The sequence below is a fragment of the Actinia tenebrosa genome, unplaced genomic scaffold, assembly GCF_029948245.1.
Source record: "Actinia tenebrosa isolate PJP-AT-01 unplaced genomic scaffold, QUT_ActTen_1.0 PGA_scaffold15__27_contigs__length_11533743, whole genome shotgun sequence".
NCBI lineage: Eukaryota > Metazoa > Cnidaria > Anthozoa > Actiniaria > Actiniidae > Actinia > Actinia tenebrosa.
Window position 1 is genome coordinate 4824784 of NW_028292575.1, and position 23519 is coordinate 4848302.

Genomic DNA, 23519 nt, shown 5'->3' on the forward strand with positions numbered 1-23519 from the left:
GAGAAAAAAAAAAAATAGTGACCAAATCTTAGGGTTGATCTAGGGGGTGCTTTTTGAGATCTTAGAACCCCTTTCTACCAGGGAATTCCTCAAAGATAATTCTCAAAGTAACCTTTTACATTGCCTAGTGGTCTGTGGTTGTTGCGAGCATTGTTCATTTTCCCCGTCCCCTCCCCTCCCAACCACAACAGCAAAAACTGAAAACTACTGAAGAACACAAGCTACTTTTAGTACCACTATTCTTGCTCTAATAATTGCTCACTTCACTCTCCAAGCTCATTGATCATCTTTAATCAGTTAGCAAGTGGTTTGACATAAATTTTAGGGGTGATAATAATTAGCTTAAACTTGTCCTTGTTATGAATCTTCTATAAGAATAAAAACTACATCTCGAAATATGCCAATAGCTTAAATGTCAACTGCTGCTTTCATTGTTGTCTTTTCTGTCAGTTTTTCGTGTGATATCAGATAACTCTTTTATTTTAAATCTTCTTTTGGTATGGATGATGCAGAATCCATGCTTGCCAAGATGTTACACCCAGTGAACACATGTACAATCTTGTAAGTGTATGCTTGAGCACCAAGTACTAGCAACACAGATGCATTCCAGTTATTTTTTTAGAGATGACATTGTCTTGTTGACAGCAGAACAGTTCATCTGTACTCTTTGCATCGTTAGTTTCCCAGCTTCAGAATCTTCGTTTCCTTTCCTTACTGTAGCTTGGCAATCAAGCTGCAGCATCTCAGAATCTAAGGGAATCGCGTGCATACCAGAAGACTTAAGCTTTTCTTGGAGGGTGTCAGTCATGTTGGATAAGCTGTTAAGATTTGCTAAAAATGATAACAAAAGTCATAAAAAAGCACTTAAAACTCGATCTCATTTATAGAACCGCAAAAGACGAAGTGATACCAACCTCTAGCATCGTCAATTGAAAAATAACTTCCTGAAGACATCTGCCTGTGAAGTAAAAAGAGAAGGTCAAGAACAGCTGATGAATGCTTGGTTGAAGTTTTTAAGCAGAAAAATCGTAGCTAAAGCCAAGCGAAACCAGTTTCTGGTTTAAATATAGAGCATGGATACAAATACTTACATTCCTTTAAAAAAACGTGTTGGCTTGTTGCTGTAGAGACTGTATAATGTCACTAACAGCTTCAAGTTCACTTTGGTTTGGTTTGGCCGCCATTTTGCATTATGAAGAAACTGCCGATCAATCATCGAATATCTCCGAATATATATATCGAATGAACCGAAACCGGTCGGGCCCGTCTCGTTGGGATTTCGGGATACGAAAATAAAGAGTCATTCATTCCGAGTCAAGATGGCGTCCAACGAAGGTGTAGGAAATGTCAAAAGCTCTTAAACAATAACATTTTTTGCACTGTTTTCTTAACGAATTTTAAACTTTACCTTAAGTTCTTGAAGTACGTAGCCATGAGCTTCCCAGCTGGAGCGATAAAGGAGGCTAACAACCATATTCAAGCGTTGTCCAAGGCGAATATGGAGCTTGAAGAAAGAGTGAAAGAGCTATCGGGAGTTCTCCGAAAACAAAATGAAGCCCATGCAGAAAATCTAGCTGTACTTCCACTTCGAATGAAGCAAACTTTACTACAGAAGGATGAGGAAATTCAGGATTTACGAAAGACTGTCGAGAGACTCCAACTTGAATCCAATGAAAAAGAAATTATGCTGCAACACTATAAAAACAAGTGTAAAGTTCTAGATGAAGTTGCTCGTCATCGAGAATCTTTGGAAAGTATTTTGGCATGCCTGGATTATTTTAAAGAACCTGATTACGATGAGGGGAATAATAATCTTCCAGATGTATCAAATCAAGTGAGAGAGACTGATTTGACTAATGGTTATTGTGAATCAGAGGAAGAAGGAAGGCATCCCAAGGAAATCCCAAGGCCTAATCGAATTGACAGTGGAATTGGAGAGGAAAATGGCTATAGTAATGAGATTGTTGCACTTTAAATCCTTTCCATAGATTATGGTTTTGCTAATGGCCGTAATTGTTCTTCAGAAAGCATTTTTTGCTTGACAAATGTTTTACAATTTTTACCAGGGTTTTGCTCATTCATAAATTAAACTGTATAAATTAAAATATTCATTCAACAACAATTGCTGGTTCGCAATCATTCCCAAGAAAATAAACCTCAAAATACCAAAAGACATGGTGGTCATGTTGGATGATATTACACAATACACTTATGACTATTAATTTCATCAAACATGGCAGCTATGAAGATTAAAACAATAAGGCAAATATATTCTAATACTTTTTTATTTACAAACCAAAAAATCTATGTTCACTGGTTAATTTAATTAAATTCTAATAAACCTAGTTACCTAAAGAGATATGTATTTGTGCTTTTTATGTTAGAGTACAAAGTACAAATTAGTATGAGAGACCAGTCAGCCGTAAAAACCTACGTACATGAGCATTCCTTTAGACTTGGGAACTAAAAACTACTCAGGATAAACGAAATAAGAGTTTCAGTTTCTTGTGAATCTCATTGTTAATAATAACAAACACAATCTAATTGTTTTGGTTTATATGTAGATTAGTCTGTCATAGGAAACAAAAATATATGAATAAATAAAACAAAAGACTTGTGGGACTTTGAGTGTTTTTATACGCTTCAGCTATTCTTTTCATGAATGTGTTTTTTAAAGCTTTACTGAGCAACAATATTTGGCTCACATTTAGTACTAATTAGTGCTATTTAATTATAAATAGCAAGTTACCTATTTCATGGGTAAACTAGTTGCACTCTATTGAAAACTCTAAATAAGCCCAAAATTCATCTTATAAATGTCATCAATGTCATCATATCTAAACGAGTCTACCAAGATAAACTGCTTTGGGATATTTTTCTTGTAATTTCTGCCACTGAACAAAAAAGTGATCAGCAAAATGATAAAGAATTTGTCCTGAAAAGGACAATGTTTCCACTCGGCACATGCTTTCAACATAGACTATCATGACATCTTGTAAGCCAATAATCTGAAACAAATCACAAGAATGGGATAAAATATATTAGTTATCTTTTTATAGGCTTATTTGAGTTACACATTTTTCTATCCTTGACTGAAAACCTTTTGTTATAGAGGCTTTGCACCATCATATGCCAGGCACCTGTAACAACTTGGAATGTCTGTGGTCAGATGGCAGAACAATAAAATCCATTTGCTCTCTGGAATTGAATTAATTCTCATGTAAAACAATATTGTATCGTTCCTGCCATCTAACATGGCTGCTGTCTTGTGATAGTGCAAAGCCTCTATTACTGAGAGTAGTCAGTTCATCTTCCCGTAAAGGTATTGATTATAATATAATTTTTAGACAAACTACCAAAATAAGTTCAAAACCTCATCTCTCCTTCTCTCATGGAAGGGACTGACATTCCCAAGGTGGAAATGTCCTATGAAAGTACCTCCATGAAAAAATGCAACTTCATGTATAATTAACTTATGTTTTACCTTCATAACAATAGCTGCAAAACACACAGGAATACAGGTTCCAGGGCCATTACAAATAACCTGTAAAGATACCAATAAAATTTAAAATGTAAAAGTTAGTCTAGAGGTGAAAGTTGAGCATATGCTACACCCATGATTCACATCAAGACATAACCCTCCAAAACTCAAAGCAAACACCAATTAGGTTCTTAAAAAGACTGTGCTATGAACAGGATAAGTGCTGCTCTCAAATCTTAATCTACTCATTAGTGGATTAAGGGTGGGGGTGGGGGGGGGGGGGTGTCCCCGATCTGTATGGTTTTCAAGTTCAAATCCCCTGCCTACCAATTCTGGTCTGCTCTTGAAAACCAACGGAAAGCAGAATACTGTAGCATAAAGAGTCGTAATGAAGGAAGTCAGCCATGATTGAAGCACTTCTCTACTCCTGGGAATGGTTTTAATTTCGTAACCTCTTGTCATCTTCTCATCCTGGAAAACAAATATTTGTTATTATGAAATAATAATTTCAAATGAGTCAAAGAACCAATGTAGCTAAATATTTGAAAGACGTTTTAATTAATGCATTACCATATTTTCTAGTTGTCTTTCTTTTTCGAATTCTTCTATCTTGTTTCCACTCATTTTATCTGTATCAGCAATGACATATATTCTGGGAGAGTACATGGATGATAATCCACTAACAAGTCTTATTATTTCAGTTGTGTGGCCACCTAAGAAATATCATACATTAACATTTTATTTACTAATTCATCAAACCATCCATCCCTCCATCCATCCATCCATCCCTCCATCCCTCCATCCATCCCTCCATCCATCCATTTGATCACTAATTCATTCATTTATTTATTAGTCCATTCATTCATTCATTCACCTGATCATTAACTATCATTCATTCTTTATTTATCTAATTCTAATATTTATTGTAATAATTCAAATATTAGATATCTGTATCAACTTTATATTGAGTGAACAAATTAGTATATTCAGTCATTCCTCGCAAAGAAGTTTAGGTTACAAATAGACTTTCAACCTTACCTGAACCAGCAATGATCAAAGTTTTAACTGGACTTTCTCGTTTACGGACATCCCTACGTCTTCTTCCTAAAACCCACCAAAGCCTTGCAACCACAGATAGTAACAAAACAACAAAAATACCAAGAAATACTTCAAAGAACACCATGTCTTCTTTGTCCGCCATCTTGGATTTTGATTTTTATCCGCTGGAAATACACTGTAGGCTCAAACTTCAATAGAAACAGGAAGCCCAAATATGTGGCTATTCCTACGTCACCGTACGGCGACTTGCTACAGAAGGATTCACGAAGTCAAAAATTTCGTCGATTTTCTCGGAAACACTGTATTCTTTTCCAACCTAATAACAATATTTTGTTTAGACCAGTTAGGCGATTCATATCAGGGATGTTATTTTTGATTCAAACTTATTTGACTCAGTAGCAAGCAACTCACTACGAGCAGACGTGTTTTTTGAAGCTCCGTTTAGTCAAAGGACTGTATACAATCTTTGCTATACAAGGCTATCAGGCCGGTCTCTCTTCAAGATTAGACAAAATATTAAGAAATTAGACAAGGCAAAATTGAAAACTCCTACCTTTAGTAATGGATTCATTTCTTGGATTTGAGATCTTACAGGAGCTGTTTTTTCCCGGGGCGGGTAATACCACCCCAACTTGGGTAGGGGGTGTGCCGCCAAGATCTCAAAACCCTGACCCTATCCCAGACCTAAAAATTTGATTTTACATATCCTATCCCAGACTAAAAGAAGGAAAATACCGTTTTTCAACAGATTGCAATCAATATTTATTAACGTTTTTATTGTTTTTGTGCCGGCAGAAAGCGTAGCTTATTCGCCAGACAAAAATGACCAAATCGTTAACCCTATCCCAGACTAAAATGATACCCTGTCCCAGACAAAATGTCAAAAAATGATACCCTACCCCAGACCCAAAAGCCGAAAAACCAAACCCTATAGGGCGGCACATACTCGTATAGCAAATATAGGGGAGTACCCCCCCCCCCCCGGGTGTTTTTTTGCCTGTGTATAAAGAATTATACTATCAGCCATACAGTACAAAAGTTGCACTGAAAAAAGAAATATTTTTGGCATTAAGTGGATGACTTATATTGGAATTGTCTTGTGAACATTATGTAATGTATCCAAGTGGATTGACCTTAGATATCTAGGGAAATACTACAAAAACTTGAACAGGAGGTTGATCGAGTTGACAAATATAGATTTCCCGCAGTTTTATGCAGTGACCTGCTTATTGGCCAGTAATGATGAAAAGGTAAATTATACACCGTGAAAAGACGAAAAAACTTACTGACGTTTCGGACGCTAGTCCTTCGTCGGAGTAAAAGCTCTTTTACTCCGACGAAGGACTAGCGTCCGAAACGTCAGTAAGTTTTTTCATCTTTTCACGGTGTATAATTTACCTTTTCATCATTACTGTTTCATTAGAAACACCGACGCAGCTCACACTAGTTTTTAGCTAGTTATATCTGCTTATTGGCCAGATTATTTTGTACCCAGGCTGTACGCGTAGCAGATTTGGATAGGCGCTATATAAATATTGATTATTATTATTATTATTATTATTATTATTATTATTATTATTATTATTATTATTATTATTATTATTATTATTTACCTTCAGACAGGATCGGTAAATTCGTTACACTTTGACTACGGGAGTCGTCAGAAATTCTATTGCGTGACATTTCCCGCGTGACACTGACCGGCCTCAGACTACACGAAAAAAATTCGTTAAAATATATCAGTTATCTTAAGCCATAAGAAAATACCTTGGTTTTCAAATCAAATTCCCTTAATTTTCTTGTCTAAAAAAATGTAGTATGAATACTTTCATCTTTTTTTCAAGGCTCTTTGTTGTGAGTTCGCTGACGACTGTACTGCTGGCTCACGATCGAAAATCTCACATCATATAAATAATTCACTGATCGACACGTGATAGTGATCTTGGTCATCAATAAACCTTTGTATGTGTCAGTCTTCTTATATTTTATGGATTGTCACGGTTCTTGAGATTTCTAAGACGGAGGGAATTTCAAATTGCTGACAAGAATCGTATTCACAACCCCAGAGATGGATTCAGGTAATAAAGTATAAAGATTTTCAAGCTGAATTGTACATGATCGTTATGACCGCTTTTGCAGGTCGACAAGGTTGTTTGGAAATCTTTTCTCTAAGGGTATGAATGGGTTATTTACAAGGATTTATTTGACGCCTTTTTATCGTATCCCAAACTACTTGTCATTACGTTTAGTTGTCTTGTAATGCTGTTTAAGTGTATTGCATTGCAGTGTAACCCTGGGGTATCCCATTTGGAGTTTCATTCATAGTTATTGTTCTCGAAGTCCAGTAGATCACTATGTGAATTGCTTAATTATTGGACTTCTTTGGATGCACTAGTCAAAATGTTTCCTCATCCCAGTAGTTGGGATTAAAATTGAATAAAGTATGCATGTATTTTTTTCCTTTTGTCTTCCTCCTTCTTCCCTTCCTCTCCGTTTCATCTTTCCAGCCTTATTTGTAGCATTGCTTATAGTATAGTATTATTTATTATCATAATGACTATTACTATTAACATCGTCATCGCCACCATTATCACCACCACCACCACCATCATCATCATCACCACCACCATTATCATCACTGTCATCACCACCATTATCATCACTGTCATCACCATCATCATAATCACCATCATCATTAATATCATCATTACCGTCAATGCCATCATCAAACCTACTTGCATAGGTCTGTATCTGTCTGCTCATTATCGTGGTCATAGGCTAATGCATGCATGGAGTACAGCGTTATCCCTGCATTGCAGTTGCTCTATTTCACTATGACGTCGCTGCTTGTTTATATGGGAGATAGAATCGCCAAATCCAATGAAAGATTCAACAAAATTTGCTTCTAGCAAAACAGTATAATCAAAAATGTCTGGTTTTCAGATAAAATATGTGTTATTATGTACTAAAAAATATTCTGAGTGTTTGCTGGCTATTCTACTTCTCTTCATGGATTGATACGGGTTTAAGAACAATTTTCGGTGAATTTGTTTGCGTTGATTTGACCCTGTCAAATCAACGCAATTTGACGTCAATTTGACCATGATCCTTTGTGTTTAAACAATAGATTGTTGAAGATTGTTTGATGTGACGTCATAGTGAAATAGGGCAATTGCTGGACTTATAATGTTTGTAAATTAGTCAAATACTGCTGTGTTCCTTGATTACAGACTTATTCATTCAGGGTTAAATTCTCTTTTCTGTGTCTTAATATTCACAATAGCCTACAGAGGCTGAAGTGAATCAGCTGTATTCATAGGCTATATTCACAAAAGATAATGGAAAGTAAAGAATGCACAACTTCAATCATATTAATTCACTTTGAGATTCCACTGACATTTTGCTGGAATGCATTTTGTTTTTATTACTGAAGGTAGGAATTTTGTATATGGAACATTATTATATTTATTTTTTTATATATTTATTTATATGAATTTTTTAAATCTTAAAATATATTGTTCAAGGCCTACTTAAAAACCTAATAAAATAAAAACACACAAAATTTCCTCAGAATAAATGAACAATAATAGAAAAATGTGTGAAAATCCGCAGTCAAATTTTTAGCAGATTGACATCTCAGCAGATTGACATTCTCTCAACTTGTATGTTTTTTTTGTTATATGGATTCCTGTGGTTTATTATTTCGAAAGAGCCTGGTAAAAAAGGTTATTTTCGATCTCAAATAGACGTGTTATTAAAAATCTTTAAATCCTAATCCTCTAGATATTTGAAACTTATATTTTGTGCACTTATTTATCAAATTTGCCGTTTATCCCTAACTCTTAGTTTTAAATTATTAACGGGGAGCACATTGCGAGGAGCAAGTAACTCGACCGAAATAAGTAACTTAGAACATATTGCGTGACTTTACAAATGTAAAATAAACATGACACGCCAAAGTAACGTGAAAAGGGCTAAAGTCCAGTCGACTTGATCGCACTTCCTTTTTCATAAGGTGAGTTTATCTTTAGAATTTATAATCAATTTTAGTTATTTTTCTTGTAGTTGTTTGCATGGAAGATAGATTTCCGTACTGTGCAAATATAGGGCAATATATTGGCTCGTCCTTTGTTAGCGTAACAAGTACCTCGTACAATTTTCATAGTATTCGCCATTGGAAATATAAGAAATAAACAAATTATCGACTCGGATTTTTTCATTGTTTTTAAACTTTATTATATTATTGTACACTTTGCAATTTATATTATTACGATATTGCATACTCTGTATTTCGTTTTATTGCGTTTTAGGAGAGAAAGGCAATGGTCATTAATTGGTGTCGCGTATCAGTTTCAGTATATATCCGCTATAAATGCTTACGTTTTTTGGGATATAACTACGCTAAATAATAAAAAAATTTCTATGCATCCAGTCGTTTTATCTTTTCTTTTTTTTATTTGGGCAACCGCTTTGATCTTACTGGCGGTCTATAGACCCACAACTGGTAAGTTTTACTTAATATTTTGTTTTGAATAAACAAAGGAAAATTAACGATTGCATATTAATTTATATTAAACCCATAACGTGTTTTTCCCGCGATTTGATATAATGTATATGATTATTAACTTGAATAAAGCTCAAAAAATGAGTGGCATGTGGTCTAGAGAAAAAAATTATCTGAAGTGTGAAAAGGGTTGGATTCAAAATATTATTAATCATTATTATTTATTAATTAGTTTTTAATCAAGAATTCAGAAGAGTCATTCTCTCACTCTCTGTCCATCTGTCTGTCCATCCATCTGTCTGGCCATTCATCCATTGTTTGTCTGTCTGTCTGTTGTCAATCTGTCTGTCTGTCTGTACATCTGTCAGTCTCTTTATATGCTTTCTTTCTTATTTCAAACTTGCCTACCAGCAGAGTGGTGAACATGATGCACAAAACATATATAAGCAAAATGACTAGCTTTAAGCATTTTTTGAGCTTAAAAGAATGAAGCAAATTTGGCAGTAAAGTGAAATTGTTTTCATTCTTCTTTTCCATATTTCTGCTTCTTGTAGGCACCTATATAATATTTTAGTCAAAAAAAGCAAAAACAAAAACAAAAGAAACAAAAGAAAAAAAAACACAGAAAAATACTCAAAAGTTGGGTTACCATAGTATGGGAATGAGGGCTGTCAGCAAAAAAGCTAAACGTGCTGTGATTGGCTGAAGCAAAATTCACTGCTGAGCTGGTAGTCAGCTGGTACGGGACTAGAGCTGTAAACTATAAACTAACTCTTCCAATAAAAGCGAGAACTAATGCAGGCAAATGCTGTTTCTCTTTTCTAGCTCGTACTGTCTGGAATAGTCTTCACACTAATTCACTGAGCCAAAATAGTCTTAAGTCATTTCATTTTCAGACAAAGCATTTTCTTGATAATTTAAATTCATCAACTGAAGTAAATCTAAACAGACTATAATATAGAGTACAAACACACAAAGTATGCAACATAAATATCACCAAATAATGTTATTTTATGCTAATTGTTTTCTTTTGTTTAATTAGTGCTGTTTACTGCTAAATAGTGATAACTATTGCACACATTTAGTGTTTGTACTCTATTTTGCATTGTACATAATTGTAGATGTTTAGATGTTTATAGGTGAATTTAAAGATACTCTATTGTAATCCATAATTAGTGGGCCAGATTGGAAAAAAGCCTTGCTTTATCTGTTTACCCAATAAAGCTTATTATTATTATTATTGTTGGTGTTGATCCATTTGCCCAGCTTCCTTGTGGAAAGGACTACACTCATTTGAAATGATATTACTATAGTATGATTATATGGTAGTATTTTCTCTCCAGTGTTTCAGATTATATTTTGACTAGTGCATCCCTTACCCAAATGTTTGTAGATTCTAGTAATGTTAAGGCTCAGGTCAAATGTCAAACTTCACTTGAGCCAAACCTAATAGACCCTTTTCGAGTTCCAAATTACAGCTGTAATCCTTGGTCACAGACTCATTTACTCAGGCTTAGCCTCGATTTTGTGTAGAATATTCACATGTTTCAGTCAAGGTCCATCGAATTTCAAAGTGTTTGTATTGTTGGAGTCGTGCATTCTTTACTTTACCATTGGTATTTGTGGATATTTAAACACTGATGCGAGGCTAAACCTGAGTAAATAAGTCTGTAATCAAGGAACACAGCAGTAATTTGGAACTCGAAAAGGGTATATTACATCAAAGAATACTACCTTGTCATGCATTTTTTCAATTAGGTTCGGCTCTTGAGAAGTTCAACGTTTGACCTAAGCATAAGTTACATTCATTCTGCATTAATTACTTCATACTGTAACAGAAGATGATATTTGTAATTCCTGTGGATGGTGTAATAAGGTAGAGTGAAAATGCCTCAAAATATAATGCAAGAAGTTGAAGTAATCCCTTTTTCTTTCTTTCAGAAAAATGGCCCATATCTCTAGTACTCAGCGATGCAAAGTTATACATCATCACAGCAATTGGGAGCTTTATCAGCTTTTCATTCATAACCTGTTTTATAAGCCCATTGATTTCAAGATATTTTAAATCATATAGCAGCCTGTCACCGTCTCAAAAATGTGACTGGGAAACAAGGTAGTTTGTGTACTCTGCATAATCAATCAGACTTAATCAGGTCCTTAAGAATCCAACAAAATTAGACAAATTGCAGAAACTATGTCTTTCCAACCACAACACATACATACATTTTTCCGTTCAAAAATCCTTATGAAATATAGTCTATTATCTTACTGTGCCATTTTTCATTTTCATTTTCATTTTCAATTTCCTATTATACTTTTTTTAATTCGTTTTCATTTTTTATGTATTTTGATTTATTTACTATTTAGAATATTATTTCACATGTTATGAGCTGAAACTCAACCTTCTCACTAATACTGAATCTTTTTTTATGACCCCACTGCTCTTTAAAAAGGGTTTAGGGTCATATGACCTGACACTGCAAAGACATCCACTAAACAAATAATTATTATTCTTATAGGATTGCTTCTAATATTCATGCCATTATTGTTGGCTTTATTTCACTTTACTGCTTATTCTTCGATGCTGCTACAAATGCAAATCCCATATGGTAAGTACTGTACCTCCTGCCTTTAATTAAAGAAGCAAGGGTGGCGTAGCAGTGAGAGCTGTCACCTCTCACCAAATGCAACCCTGGGTTCGAGTCCCACTGAGCTCTGTGCCTTATATGAGTAGAGTTGCTTGTTGGTTCTCTCCTGTGCTTCGAGGGTTTTCCAGGTTCTCCAATTGGAATCCAGCGTAAGAAGAGCCACTCTGTGAAATCCACTGTTAATCCCATTATTATCATCATCATCATCATCATCATCATTATTATTATTATTATTATTATTATTATTAAGACTTTTATATAATATTTACAGTTTGAATTTTCACTTTCAGGAATGATGCACCATTGGTAAGGATAGGAATTTCCATTACCATGGGATACATAACTGCAGGTATGTCCTTCACCTTCAACACTTGTTCTTTACCTTCAACTAATAATCTTTATAAATCAGTTATTATCATAATAATAAGAGGCGAGATGCTGCAAAGTGAAACAGATCAGACGCAAATATTTTATATAAATCACTTATCAAATGTATAGTGGAATAAAATGTCATGTTCTACTAAAAAAATTGAGATTTGAGTGATCATGAGTTTGACTTAGGAAATCTTTTTTAATGTTGAATGGCAATGCAGACGATTCTCTATCTGATTTACAGACTTCTCCTGGGTGAATGATATCTATTGTGTTTTGCCTAATTAATGATTAATAATTTGACAATAATAATTATAGTAATCATTCTGAATACCTTGCTTCGAAGAGGTGCAATTTCTTTGCAAAAAAGTTTTGATTGTGAATATTTTGCAAATCGAAGTGTTGTAGCTGATAAACCCCATACTAAGTATTTTAAGTAAAGTCTTTTTATTGCAGATTTTTTCATAATCTTGTACAACTATCGATTGATTGGAGATAACTTCATGCTTGTACATCATTTGATGGCAATGACTGCCTATATATTTGTTGTCGTAAGTATTTTTTACCATATTAGAAAATCCCGCCCCACAGGCCTTTGAGGCGGGGATGTCAACATGTCAATATTTATCATCTACATATATACATCAAATGATGATAAAAATATCACAATGGAAATTGACTCATAGAGCTGTCAATAAGTTCATAATACCAGTTTTTATTTCAAACTTGGAATATGATAGGATAACACGATCATCTTACGATAAACATAACGCATGGAAACTGCTCCAGGCATGTCTCCATAAAAGCATAATATTTCTCATTTCAAGAATCTTAGTAGTAAGATTTTTTCATAACATAACCTACATAACATTAATGTTGTCTTGATCAGGCTTGCCATCGCCAGGACTTTGGGAAAAAGGGGTTAATCTTTGCCATTTTACATTTGAAGTAATGTCGAATAAATGGGAGGAAAAAGGGAGGTTCATTCATACCCTTGTTAACCACTCATGGTTATGAGCCCATTGTTAAAGCATAAATTTTAAAAAATGCATAATACTCAAGAGAATGACACATGGTCTGGAATGGCTAAAAAGCTCTGTCACTATCTCTTTCATTTTTCTCACTAGATATTTGGCATCTTGCCATTCTTTGCGAACTTTCGACAGCTGGCTGAGTTGTCTACTGTGTTCGTCAACCAAAGGTAATCTTTAACATTATATGCCCTGTTTCATTATCCTCCATATAATCCAATTATTAATTATTAAATTAACCTTGACACCTTAATAAATGTTTGATAACAAATTTATAATCTGAATTCAGTGACCATAAATAGAGTAAAGAAGTGATAATGTCACAAAATGTTTTTAAAGAACTTTAGAATTCTGGTGAGGATTTTATAAGAAGTTTAGGAATTTTTTTTCAAATTTTGGAAATTGGAGACGTCACACTTTAGCTCCATTTTCTAAGGTGGTATATATATTTACACCTCTTTTCTACCCAGAAAATACTACTACTTCTTACTTAAATTATTAAAATAATAATAATAATAATAATTAATTATCTTATATATGTAGATGGTATTATTCAGTGATTGGTCAACCGCACACTTCTCGCAGTTTTCTGGCCAACGCCTGGTTGATGGTAATATCATTTTTCTTTGCGCGAGTAATAGTCATTCCATACTACTACTACAGGTGTTATATTGCCTGGGATACGCCCGAGAGAGAAATGCTAGGTGTTATAGCCCAGACACTATGGATTTTGACCAGTTTGGTGCTCGACGTGTTGAATGTGTATTGGATGGGGAAAATGATTAGGGGAGGAATAAAAATTTTAAGTAAACCACATAAAAAGAAAACGTAGATTAAAAACATTACACTGTTAAAAACAAAGAATTATCAAAATTATCCTAAAATATTATAAACTTCCAAAATTGCAGAAACAATTGTTCAACCAATTTCTTAAAAATATTTGAACTTCCAAAATTGAAGCAACAATTTTTCGACTAATTTTTCTTAGATTATTTAAATGAATCATTACATGTTTCTTGAGTGTTGGCACTGTTTTGTAGTAAAATTTAAGAGAGAGGGTAGGCCAGTCTATGTCTTGAAATTGATTTGGGTGGTGGTGAGGGAGAAAGGCGGAGTAATTGATCATACAGGAAAAACCCAAGGTTGGCTATCAGAGGTTCACCACTGTTTTTATTACTAGTGTTGATTGAGACAGCAGTCGCGTCATGGAATTCGGACAACACACTGCCGTCAATCAAAGAAATCATTACAATAATTTTCCATGTACCTTTTCACACTCCCCTCGTACCTTCTCTATTTTTTTGATTGACAGAAGTGTATTGCCTGATTTCCATGTCGCGACTGTTATCATGATCAGCTCCTAGCAATGAAAACAGTGAATAGGTCCTATTACGTTGGTCGTAATTTTTTTCCCTTTCTTGTCCATCAATAGAAGTTAAAACGCAAGCAAATCGGGATTCACGTAAATTACAAACGTCCTCCTTTAAATATATATAAATATTGTAATATTTTATTGTTTAATTATTAGATCATTTCTAAGATGATTGATTGATAAATGTATGTGTTGATGCAACTTCTTTGACTATTTAACGAAAATTATTATAACTGATTGGTGTGAAAATACGTGTTATGACATGGATCTTATTAAACGATAGAAATGGAAAACTTTTTGACCTGACTGCAGAGTGCTCATATACCTCATTTATTCCTTCGCCTCTCTCTCTCTCTCTCTCTCTCTCTCTCTCTCTCCTCTCTCTCTCTCTCTCTCTCTCTCTCTCTCTCTCTCTCTCTCTCTCTCTCTCTCTTTCTTTCTTTCTTTCTTTTTCTTCCTAGCTTACTTCCTTCTTTTCTTTCTTGTCTCAATTACATTTACTATATTTTCATCGTTTTGACAGACCGTTCGACGAACCTATTCTACGAATTCTACTTTTCGCTGCAAGGACTGCTGCAACTTGTCTGGCAACGGCATTTTTCAAATTGCGCTGTAGTGTAGGCTACACGGAGCAATTTTCTCTGCAACTTGTGTCGCAACGGCGTTGCAACACAAGTTGCAGAGAAAATTGCTCCGTGTAATCGCGCCTTTATTCGCGGTGGCTGTGGGTTTCGTGATCAAGGCTTCCCGAGAAATGAGGTGACCAAAACTAGTATTAATGTTCGACACATTTGTCATAAAAACTCCAGCTGTTAAATGAAAATTTTATTAAATGGGATACTGCAACCCCATAGGAAGTATTAATCGTTGTAATTATTGCAAAAGAATACACGTTATTCACCTCGAGCATAAAACATATCGTATTCATGGGGTATTTATTGATGAGAGATAATGATATAAGCACTAGGTATTAGTTGAGTGATCAGGGAAAAGAGCAAGCAGACCAGGAATTTGTTGAACATGAATGAAAAAAATTATTTTTTTAAATAAATCAACAAATAAAAAAATAATCATAAAGTCTTACGATCAATTATTTTAAACGATATAGTTTCTCAATTCTGTTGTGACGAAAATATGGCTACTTCATCGAAGCACAGCTTAGTGTAATCTCTCTTTTTTTTGCAAAAGTAGAGTTTTATTCCCTTTTGTGTGTGATTTTTATCTTTGTTGTTGTGGTTTGTGGTGGTCGTAGGTGGTACTATTTCAGTATTTTATTATTTTATTAGAATCTTATTATTGTATTATATTAAGTATTTATTATCTATTTATTTATTCATTTATTTATCTTCTTTTTTGTAAATAGTCCTGACACTTAAATAAAGTTATTATTATTATTATTATTATTATTATTATTATTATTATTATTATTATTATTATTATTATTAATATGTTTGTTTGTTGTTTTATAATTTTTTTATTACAAAAAAAATGTTTTCTACCGGCTGGCTGATTCTTAGGCTTTGACGCGGATAAACTTAGAACTATTTATGCTCTCATTCATCTATTTACACAATTGCGCTTTTTTTCTAATCAAAAAAAATTAAAAACAAAAGACGAAACCATTTTGGAAATTTATAATTCAATGGTTAGGCAGTGGTAACCCCTAAATACCTCAGAATCAATACTTACTCTACTTACTGTACAATGTTTTTAGTAAATGATTTCAATTAAGAATTCAAAAGATAGATATTTGCACGGTTCTGGGAGAAAAAAGAGAAGGATTTGGAAGGAATGTTTGAGCACTTTTTGTCCTTGTTTTGCTAACAACTGTAGTATGATAACATTGCTCCTTTGAACGTAAGTACTTGACAGCTTTGAATACCATCTTATGAATTAAATAATTAATTAGCCTATTTACCCACAATTTTCCTTGGTTTTTCATGATCGACTGAAACTGAATCCTCACTACTGACACAGTTTTGCAAGCATAACTCTTCCAAAGGTAAGTACGATATGGTTTTTCCTTGTGGAGAACGTCTGAACAAAAAACAAAAAAACAAAAAAACTTGGGAAAGCTGACTTGAATGTTCTGTTTTAACGTGAAATAGTTTTTCTTTGTTACTCGTACACCACAGAGAGGTTGAGAACAGCTAACACATTACCGTAAATACTTCAAAGAATTTTTATATGTTTTACTGAAGCAGCAACACTAAAAGGTTAAAATTAGCTTCATCTGTGGTCATGGATTCAAAGTTTTCTTAATTTCTATCAGGTATTCAAATTTTCGGGAAAAGAAATATGAAAAACCAGAATGGGGAAGGGAACGCTTGGGTAATTGATCTTTCCTGGGTACTTTTGAGCTTGTTTGGGCCGCTAGTTATTTGTAAAATATACAATGGAAATGGTCGTAACGAGAATACAAAAAAAAGAGCAACATCAAATGGACACTTGCCAAATCCATAGCGCGTATTATTTCTTTTACTGAAATGATTTTTTTCGTTTCAAGAGGAGTGTACATGAGATAACGTGATAGCTCACAAATTGAACAGACTAGATGTATTATCTTCTCTCGTTTCCTTCGGCTAATTATCAACCAGCTGTAACGGCTAAAAAAGCTTATTAAAATGTTGATTTTTCATCTCCCTTCTCAACTTAAGCACACGACGTGTTAAAAAGGGCAAAATTAAGGAAACATTTTATGTGCTCAGTAATAACCATGGATCAAACGTATTCTAAGCTAAGCTACAGATAAGTCTCGGGGTTTTTAGTTTTTTATAGCGTCGACTACAGTAAAAAATTGAGTATTCATTTAAGAGTTGAAGAGTTTAGCTATAGCTACTCGTAAACGTATTGGGTAGAAAAATAATTCAAAAACCAAAATATTCAAATTTGACAATAAGTAGTTTCAAGGACGTCATAACCTTCTCATTTTCAAATTGCCTTGTCAACGTTTTGCATGTTTTTTTCTCTTAATTTTCTACATATTCAATTTAATCAAACTTGCAGATGAAAAGGAAGTTTGATTAAAAATAGCATATTGACGGAGAAAAAAAATTCAAGAAAGGAAAATATGTAATTTAAATGGGGCGGAATTCGTAATCAAAACTGTTCGGGAATCGAACGTGCGCAACACGTGTATTTTGTCTGCAAATAATTTTTTTTCTTTTAAACGTCTTTCTTCAAACCCGCAAAAAAATAGAAGATGTCACGTTCAAGGAGTAAAACAAACTCGAAGATGGTGTCTTTGCCAGTGAGTACCCCGATAGTCCAACTTTCCCGAGATGGAGAACCTACAGTACAAACAGCAGTGACTCTTTTTCTGTTCATCTTCACTGGATGATATTCCGGCTGTTCAGTATAAGAGCCGTATCAATTAGGAAAAGTTTTGGTGGAATATCAAGGGTAAGTATCAATTTTGTAAACATTTTATGATATTTTCTAAAAACTTTTTCTCTTCGAAAAAATTGTCGCTTATTTTGGCAGAGTTGAATTATACTCTGAAAAGACTTTGATAATCATTTACTTCAAAACTACAATTTGAAACATCCGTTAGGCTTTAAGCTTTTTAAGCTTCTTCAGAACAATACACACGCCCAATTTTAGGACGTTTAAAGAATGTTTGAAACGATCTTTTCTTTAGGTACAACCTCCATATGTTGTTATATAAACTAGTTTTTATTCTTGCGGGTTTTGGCTTCGTTATCGCTCTAAGACTTAACTTATAGCATTAGGCAATTTTCTGGGCCTTTGTTAGAGAATAAAGCATGCTTTTCCATAAAGAAATGTTGTAAAAAGATTTTAATTGTTTGTGAACAGAAATGATAAATTTCGCGCGCAGTAATTCGAAGGCGGTGTTAGCTCAACGCAAACACAGGACCCTTATCTCGAATAACAAACTTCAACCTGATTTTTACACCCAGAAGTCGTTTCAGATAAGAAAAATTCAAGATAAATTAAAGGGGCAGTGATGGAAAGTTGGAAGGGTAAACGAGGTGGAAAACGGGAAGCAATTTATTTTGGTCATTATGATGTCTGAGCAATAATATAACATTTTAAGGCATTTCTGATGGTTTTCTCGGCGGGATTCCCGTTGCATGGTAACGAACAAGAACCCCCATAGGTTGTCTGAAAGTCTGTCGAACCTGTGATAGGACGTAGCACGTAGTTAATGCGGGATTTTATAGGCTGTCTACATTTGATCAGTGTCCGCACCGACGGTCATTAATTTGAATTTAATCGCCTATCGATTTACAGCGCGCGGATCTGATCAAAGCTTCTCTCACGTAAACCGCGATCAAAGGCAACTACAAACCACAGGGAAACCCATAAAGAGCTAAGTTACTTTTCTAAAAGAAAAGTGTCGTTCTTTAAGAGGTGTACTCGAACTCGAATTCGAAACTATTTTTAGTGGCCGTAATCTTAGTCACTATTAGTGACTATGTAGTAATTTGCTTCTTAGTTTATATTTGACCAGCGCTTTACAATATTTATAGATTTAGCTCTGTATATAAATCACTATATATTATCATTATTATGACCCTTCTATATATTTTATATTCGGATTCAATTTCAACTCATGAAACCCGTTGCTATGACGACTCAGTACAGCCTTAGGATATGTTGTCTGTAAAGCGCGGTGCGTTCGGCTCTCACCAATTTTTACTGTCTTTAACGATCCTTTAACAGTTTTAATTGTTGCCTTGAGCGACTTTAATGATACGTAAGTGATTACCATAGAACTTTGCATCGTCTTTTCGAGGTAATGTTTCGTGTTAGACCTACCTCGTCCACTTTCTGGTCGTAAAAACCCGGGGCGAAATTTGCTTTCAATTGGCTTATTTAAATTAACCAATCAGAATGCGTGTCATTATAACTATCCGACCACGATGTACTTCCTAATTAGTATGGCAAGGTGCAGCACTTGCTTAATTGAATTGTTTTTCTTTTATCTCTTTATATGTTGTCCTTGTCCTTGTCCTTGCCCTTGTCCTTGACCTTGCTCTGTTTTTTCTTTCTTCCTTTCTTTTTCTTTTTCGTCTCATTTATATTTTGGGCGCAATGCTTTCCTATTTTAGACCACATTGTCATTCCCTAGAGTATCATTTCTTTGTTCGATGGTTTGCGCATGAGAAGACAATGAATATCGACACAACTGAGGCCCCGTCCACACGTATCCGGAAATTTTTGTATCCGCATTTTTTTTTAATTTTTATTTTTTTTTTGGGCGGATACGGGTTGCGTCCGCAAATTTTTGTATCCGTATCCGCAATTTTACGAAAACGGATACGTGTGGACGGTGGAAAACGATTCGAAAACGCTGCGTGTGGACGCAAAACAAAATAATAATTGCGGAGGATACAAAAATAATAATTTGCGGATACAAAAAATAATAATTTGCGGATACAAAAATTTCCGGATACGTGTGGACGGGGCCTCGATGACACGGTGGTCTGAATTAGGAAAACATTACGTCCAATGTAAGCCGAAAGGTCTATCGTATCTCTAAGATCTATATACTGAAATACCGTTTATATTGTATTCTGCAGTTAGAAAATCTCAGCTTCCAAAACTCAGTTCACTTGCAGCGTTATCAGGGGATGAGAACGAAGTCAAGAGACTTCGGTCAAGAGGAGCAGGGTAGGATATAGATACACAAGATACACCGACAGCTATGAGCACTTGCTTTCTCTTCTGCTAAACGAGTAGACAAAATAGAGATATCTTCTGATTACATTTGCTCTAGGCCGACTTCTTCGGCGAGTCACGAGCTAAGCAGGTGGGCAAAAAAACGAGTCGAAGACTCGACCAACAGCGTGCATTTCTTTAGCGCGAGCTACATTTTCATGCGTGATAAAGAGCATAAATCAGTGACCTATTTTTTGGTTCGCTAAAATTGGCGGGAAACAAGTTGGGAAAGGCCCTTCGTACACCCAAGCTAAAGAGATCTCTTAACAAGTGTAGCACAGTCGGCGCGCCTGCTACTACAGTAGGGCATGTACTTCCAACAGCATTCTCAACCTCTCTTTCCTATTAGTTATTTAATCCTATTAAATAACTTTTTGTACAGAAGTAAATAAGCTGATCACATGGAAAATCACCTCTTCACAACGCCATTCTCAGCCGAGTTCCATCCGTGGTACAAGTTGTACTTCTCGCAGGGGCTTGACGTCAATCTACCTGATCGTCATGGCGACACACCTCTACACATCGCTGTTGGACAGGAAGTGAAGATATAGTCAAAGTATTACAGTTATTAAATATAATCATCGCATATATACGAAATTACAAGCCAGACCACATCCGCGGTATTCCCTACTAGGTGTCTCAAATACAGTCAATTCAAAAATGTTGTCGTCGACCAACTCAAGCCTACGCGTTTGGACCGAAAGGAACTCTGGGTAGCAATCATTGAAGCCGACTTGACTCATAAGTATATCTGACTAGTTATGCCTGGTTTACAGCACGAACCTTCGTAGGCGAGCGGGAAGTGTTGAAGGAGACGTTTTTTAATGCCTTCATATTTTCGGGATTGTGAACTAAATCATAACTACTTGTTTTTCTTTCCCTAAACCCGAAGACATGCATTTGATGGGATGTTTCTCGCCATTATTATCTTATTACTAGCGGGAACAATTAATTCAGAACGAATATTTAACCGCTTGAGTGATTTTTACCCAGAGTTCCTTTCGGTCCAGTCGCGTTAGGCTTGACCCGGTCGACGACAACGTTTTTTTGAATTGACTGTATGTGTTGACCAACGAGTGGCGTTCACTTTAATTGATGTAATATATAACGGCCAAGACTACCAATTGATCCCAGCCGCAAACAAATGACTCTAAGTAATATAACGGCAGCGATACCAGGGTTATGAGGTTTACAGTGGTTTCTTTCTTTATTTTCCTAAGATTGCTCCTGAGAGAACGCAAGTGCGATGCTCGAAAATGAAAGTCGCCATCCAACAATTTTAAGAGAAAAAACCCCCATATAAATTTCCGGTTTCCGATTCATAAAGTATTGTCGAAACCATTGTACGATGCGTTTCTTCCAGTTCTCTATTCCCGCTTTGCTCCAGTGTTCCGGTGCCAATGTCGGCACCGCTGGACGAATGGAATGGACAACACCAACCGCTCTCCATTTGCGGGCTCGTTGGACCACAAATGCAATCGCGGTCATGTATGGTAAGAAATGAATGACAAAGCCCTAACTTTACAGTCCGTTCATGGAGTTCTTCTTTTTTTGAAAGGATCCTTTTATTGTTACCATCATTTTTAATGTTTTGCCCTTCTTTTGTTTTTTAGGTTATATTTTTTTCCTATTTTTTTTCCCTATTTTTTTCCTATTTTTTTATTCCTTTTTTTCCCTTATACTCTTTAAAAGGAATTAAGATGGTGCATGGCTAGACACATATTTCACTCCAAAATCGCGGCATCCCCCCAATATATCCAAGTTCGTTTAGTATTTAACGTCATAGCTCATTAACATATTGAAATTAAACCTCGAATCTTTAAAGATCCGAAAATTAAAAGCAAATTAGCATAATGTTCGCTTAATGCACACTCACAACATGACGAAATATTTTTTCACAAGCAGACTACTTCACTATCTGAAGAATCATTCTGAAATATTGTGTAAAGGCTTATAAGTCACACTGGATCTACCACGGTTATGAAAATGCGCATCACGTGTTTCCCTACCAGCTGGTCCTCATCATTCTCTCAAGTCACTCAGTGGATAATGAACCAGTTAATAGTTCATGTTAACAATGCTTTGGCGCCGGCACTTCTAATTGACTCTTACCAATAAATTACACACACGCACTACCTTGTGGCCATGCGTGTTATCGAATGCGTTTAGTATAACACCCCGTTGAGCTGCGGTCCACGCGATACTTTGCGGTTGTAAGTAAAGATGATGATTTTTTACTTTTTCTATTTTAATGTATGTTTATTCTTTTCTGACATGGTCGCCCACGGAGCAAGTATCAGGGACAAGGCTGGGTAATCCTCTTAACCCTTTTTTTGCCTTTGCTGGTAGTCTAAAGGCTCACATAACTCAATACTTCGTGGGTGTTTGGTGAGTAAGATACGTACTCAAGGAATGTTCATCTTTGATTGGGTAGATGATATACTGTTATTTGCATAAAACGGTCTAACAAAGTCCATAGTAACAGCACGTGTCAGAATTGTAGCGGAGTTACGTTATTATTGAGAAAGTGGTTATCACATATTGAGGGAGTTGAAGAACCATGACGGGGTTGATGATAGGGAGGGGTTTGCCATTGTTTCTCTTCCTGCCTGGTAGGGTTATATTTACAATGCCTTTCCATGTATTTATGGTGGCCCCCCCCCACCCCCTACCCCCTCCACCACCCCCCCCCCTAACGTCTATATGAAAGCCCCCGAATCTTTGCTCCTAGAAGCGAGAGAATGCGCACACACTTATACTACGCTTATCTTTGAGCCAAGCAGAGTATTTACTCACAAAATCCTTTGAAAGCCCAGATAAAAACAAACTGCTTTTTCACGACGTCGACGAAATGGTATCAATATAACTGCACTATGGCCCGGTGGAAGCGTGAGCTGCAGGTCGTTTCATGCGTTACATCGTTTTATAACGATCAATGTAATAATGACTTGACAAAAAGCTATTCTAACTAACGTGGTTTCATTGCGTAAGGTTGTTGAAATGTGCCTTCGGCAAGGACTTGTCCGTCAGACAAAAATGGTGCGTGTGTAATCTTACATATTATCCTACGCAAGCGTCACGGCAACGCTAACTTCCCTAAGTGGATTGAGCGTTGCGTGACACACTACTAACGGCTGCTTAGAAGACTAAGTCTTATGTTATTGTATCACATTAATTTACAAATAAGACCCTTCTTTCCGTCGTGGCACAATCTTTTTCCTATTACGACGCCTAGTGTCATTCTCATTGAGAATAATATTCTTATGGTTTGAGTGGAAGCCCATAGTACATAAGTGACCTTTTATGCACAATCGTTAAACAAAGAAATGATCTCTAGGGAATGACACGTGGTCTGTAATGGAGGTGA

General features: G+C 35.4%; 3 protein-coding genes and 1 non-coding gene across 5 annotated transcripts; 2 read left to right on the forward strand and 2 right to left on the reverse strand.

Annotated features, from left to right (window-relative positions):
* Positions 1–269: 269 nt before the first annotated feature.
* LOC116300671 (uncharacterized) lies at positions 270–1196 on the reverse strand. Its single transcript, XR_016119887.1, has 3 exons — positions 1092–1196; positions 915–958; positions 270–831 (listed from the first exon to the last, which is right to left on the reverse strand). It is a non-coding gene; the product is annotated as an uncharacterized LOC116300671 (transcript).
* Positions 1197–1293: 97 nt separating this feature from the next.
* On the forward strand, positions 1294–2622 carry LOC116300669 (uncharacterized). Its single transcript, XM_031709580.2, has one exon. The coding sequence runs from the start codon at positions 1433–1435 to the stop codon at positions 1973–1975; it is 543 nt and encodes a 180-aa protein (XP_031565440.1). The 5' UTR covers positions 1294–1432; the 3' UTR covers positions 1976–2622.
* LOC116300668 (UDP-N-acetylglucosamine transferase subunit ALG14) lies at positions 2270–4681 on the reverse strand. Its single transcript, XM_031709579.1, has 5 exons — positions 4520–4681; positions 4052–4194; positions 3809–3952; positions 3485–3544; positions 2270–3008 (listed from the first exon to the last, which is right to left on the reverse strand). The coding sequence occupies exons 1-5, from the start codon at positions 4662–4664 to the stop codon at positions 2838–2840; spliced, it is 663 nt and encodes a 220-aa protein (XP_031565439.1). The 5' UTR covers positions 4665–4681; the 3' UTR covers positions 2270–2837.
* A 1782-nt stretch (positions 4682–6463) lies between these two features.
* LOC116300644 (TLC domain-containing protein 4) lies at positions 6464–14763 on the forward strand. Of its 2 annotated transcripts, XM_089030911.1 has the most exons (8): positions 8475–8555; positions 8851–9044; positions 10986–11157; positions 11564–11653; positions 11983–12041; positions 12521–12615; positions 13192–13265; positions 13639–14763. In XM_089030911.1, the coding sequence occupies exons 2-8, from the start codon at positions 8963–8965 to the stop codon at positions 13925–13927; spliced, it is 861 nt and encodes a 286-aa protein (XP_088887037.1). In that variant the 5' UTR covers positions 8475–8555; positions 8851–8962; the 3' UTR covers positions 13928–14763. The 2 variants fall into 2 exon arrangements, with proteins under 2 accessions (XP_088887038.1, XP_088887037.1); XM_089030912.1 differs by lacking the exons at positions 8475–8555; positions 8851–9044 and adding an exon at positions 6464–6618.
* Positions 14764–23519: the final 8756 nt, after the last annotated feature.

Excerpts from the sequence above, each read along its gene's own strand:
- LOC116300644 (XM_089030911.1), top strand. The coding sequence starts at position 8,963 with ATGCATCCAGTCGTTTTATCTTTTCTTTTTTTTATTTGGGCAACCGCT. Across the intron at positions 11,654-11,982 it reads ACAAATGCAAATCCCATATG|GAATGATGCACCATTGGTAA; the intron begins GTAAGTACTGTA and ends TTTCACTTTCAG. Across the intron at positions 12,616-13,191 it reads CTGCCTATATATTTGTTGTC|ATATTTGGCATCTTGCCATT; the intron begins GTAAGTATTTTT and ends TTTTCTCACTAG.
- LOC116300668 (XM_031709579.1), bottom strand. The coding sequence starts at position 4,664 with ATGGTGTTCTTTGAAGTATTTCTTGGTATTTTTGTTGTTTTGTTACTA. Across the intron at positions 3,545-3,808 it reads TCAAGAGCAGACCAGAATTG|GTTATTTGTAATGGCCCTGG; the intron begins GTAGGCAGGGGA and ends GTATCTTTACAG. Across the intron at positions 3,009-3,484 it reads TTGCAGCTATTGTTATGAAG|ATTATTGGCTTACAAGATGT; the intron begins GTAAAACATAAG and ends GATTTGTTTCAG.
- LOC116300669 (XM_031709580.2), top strand. The coding sequence starts at position 1,433 with ATGAGCTTCCCAGCTGGAGCGATAAAGGAGGCTAACAACCATATTCAA.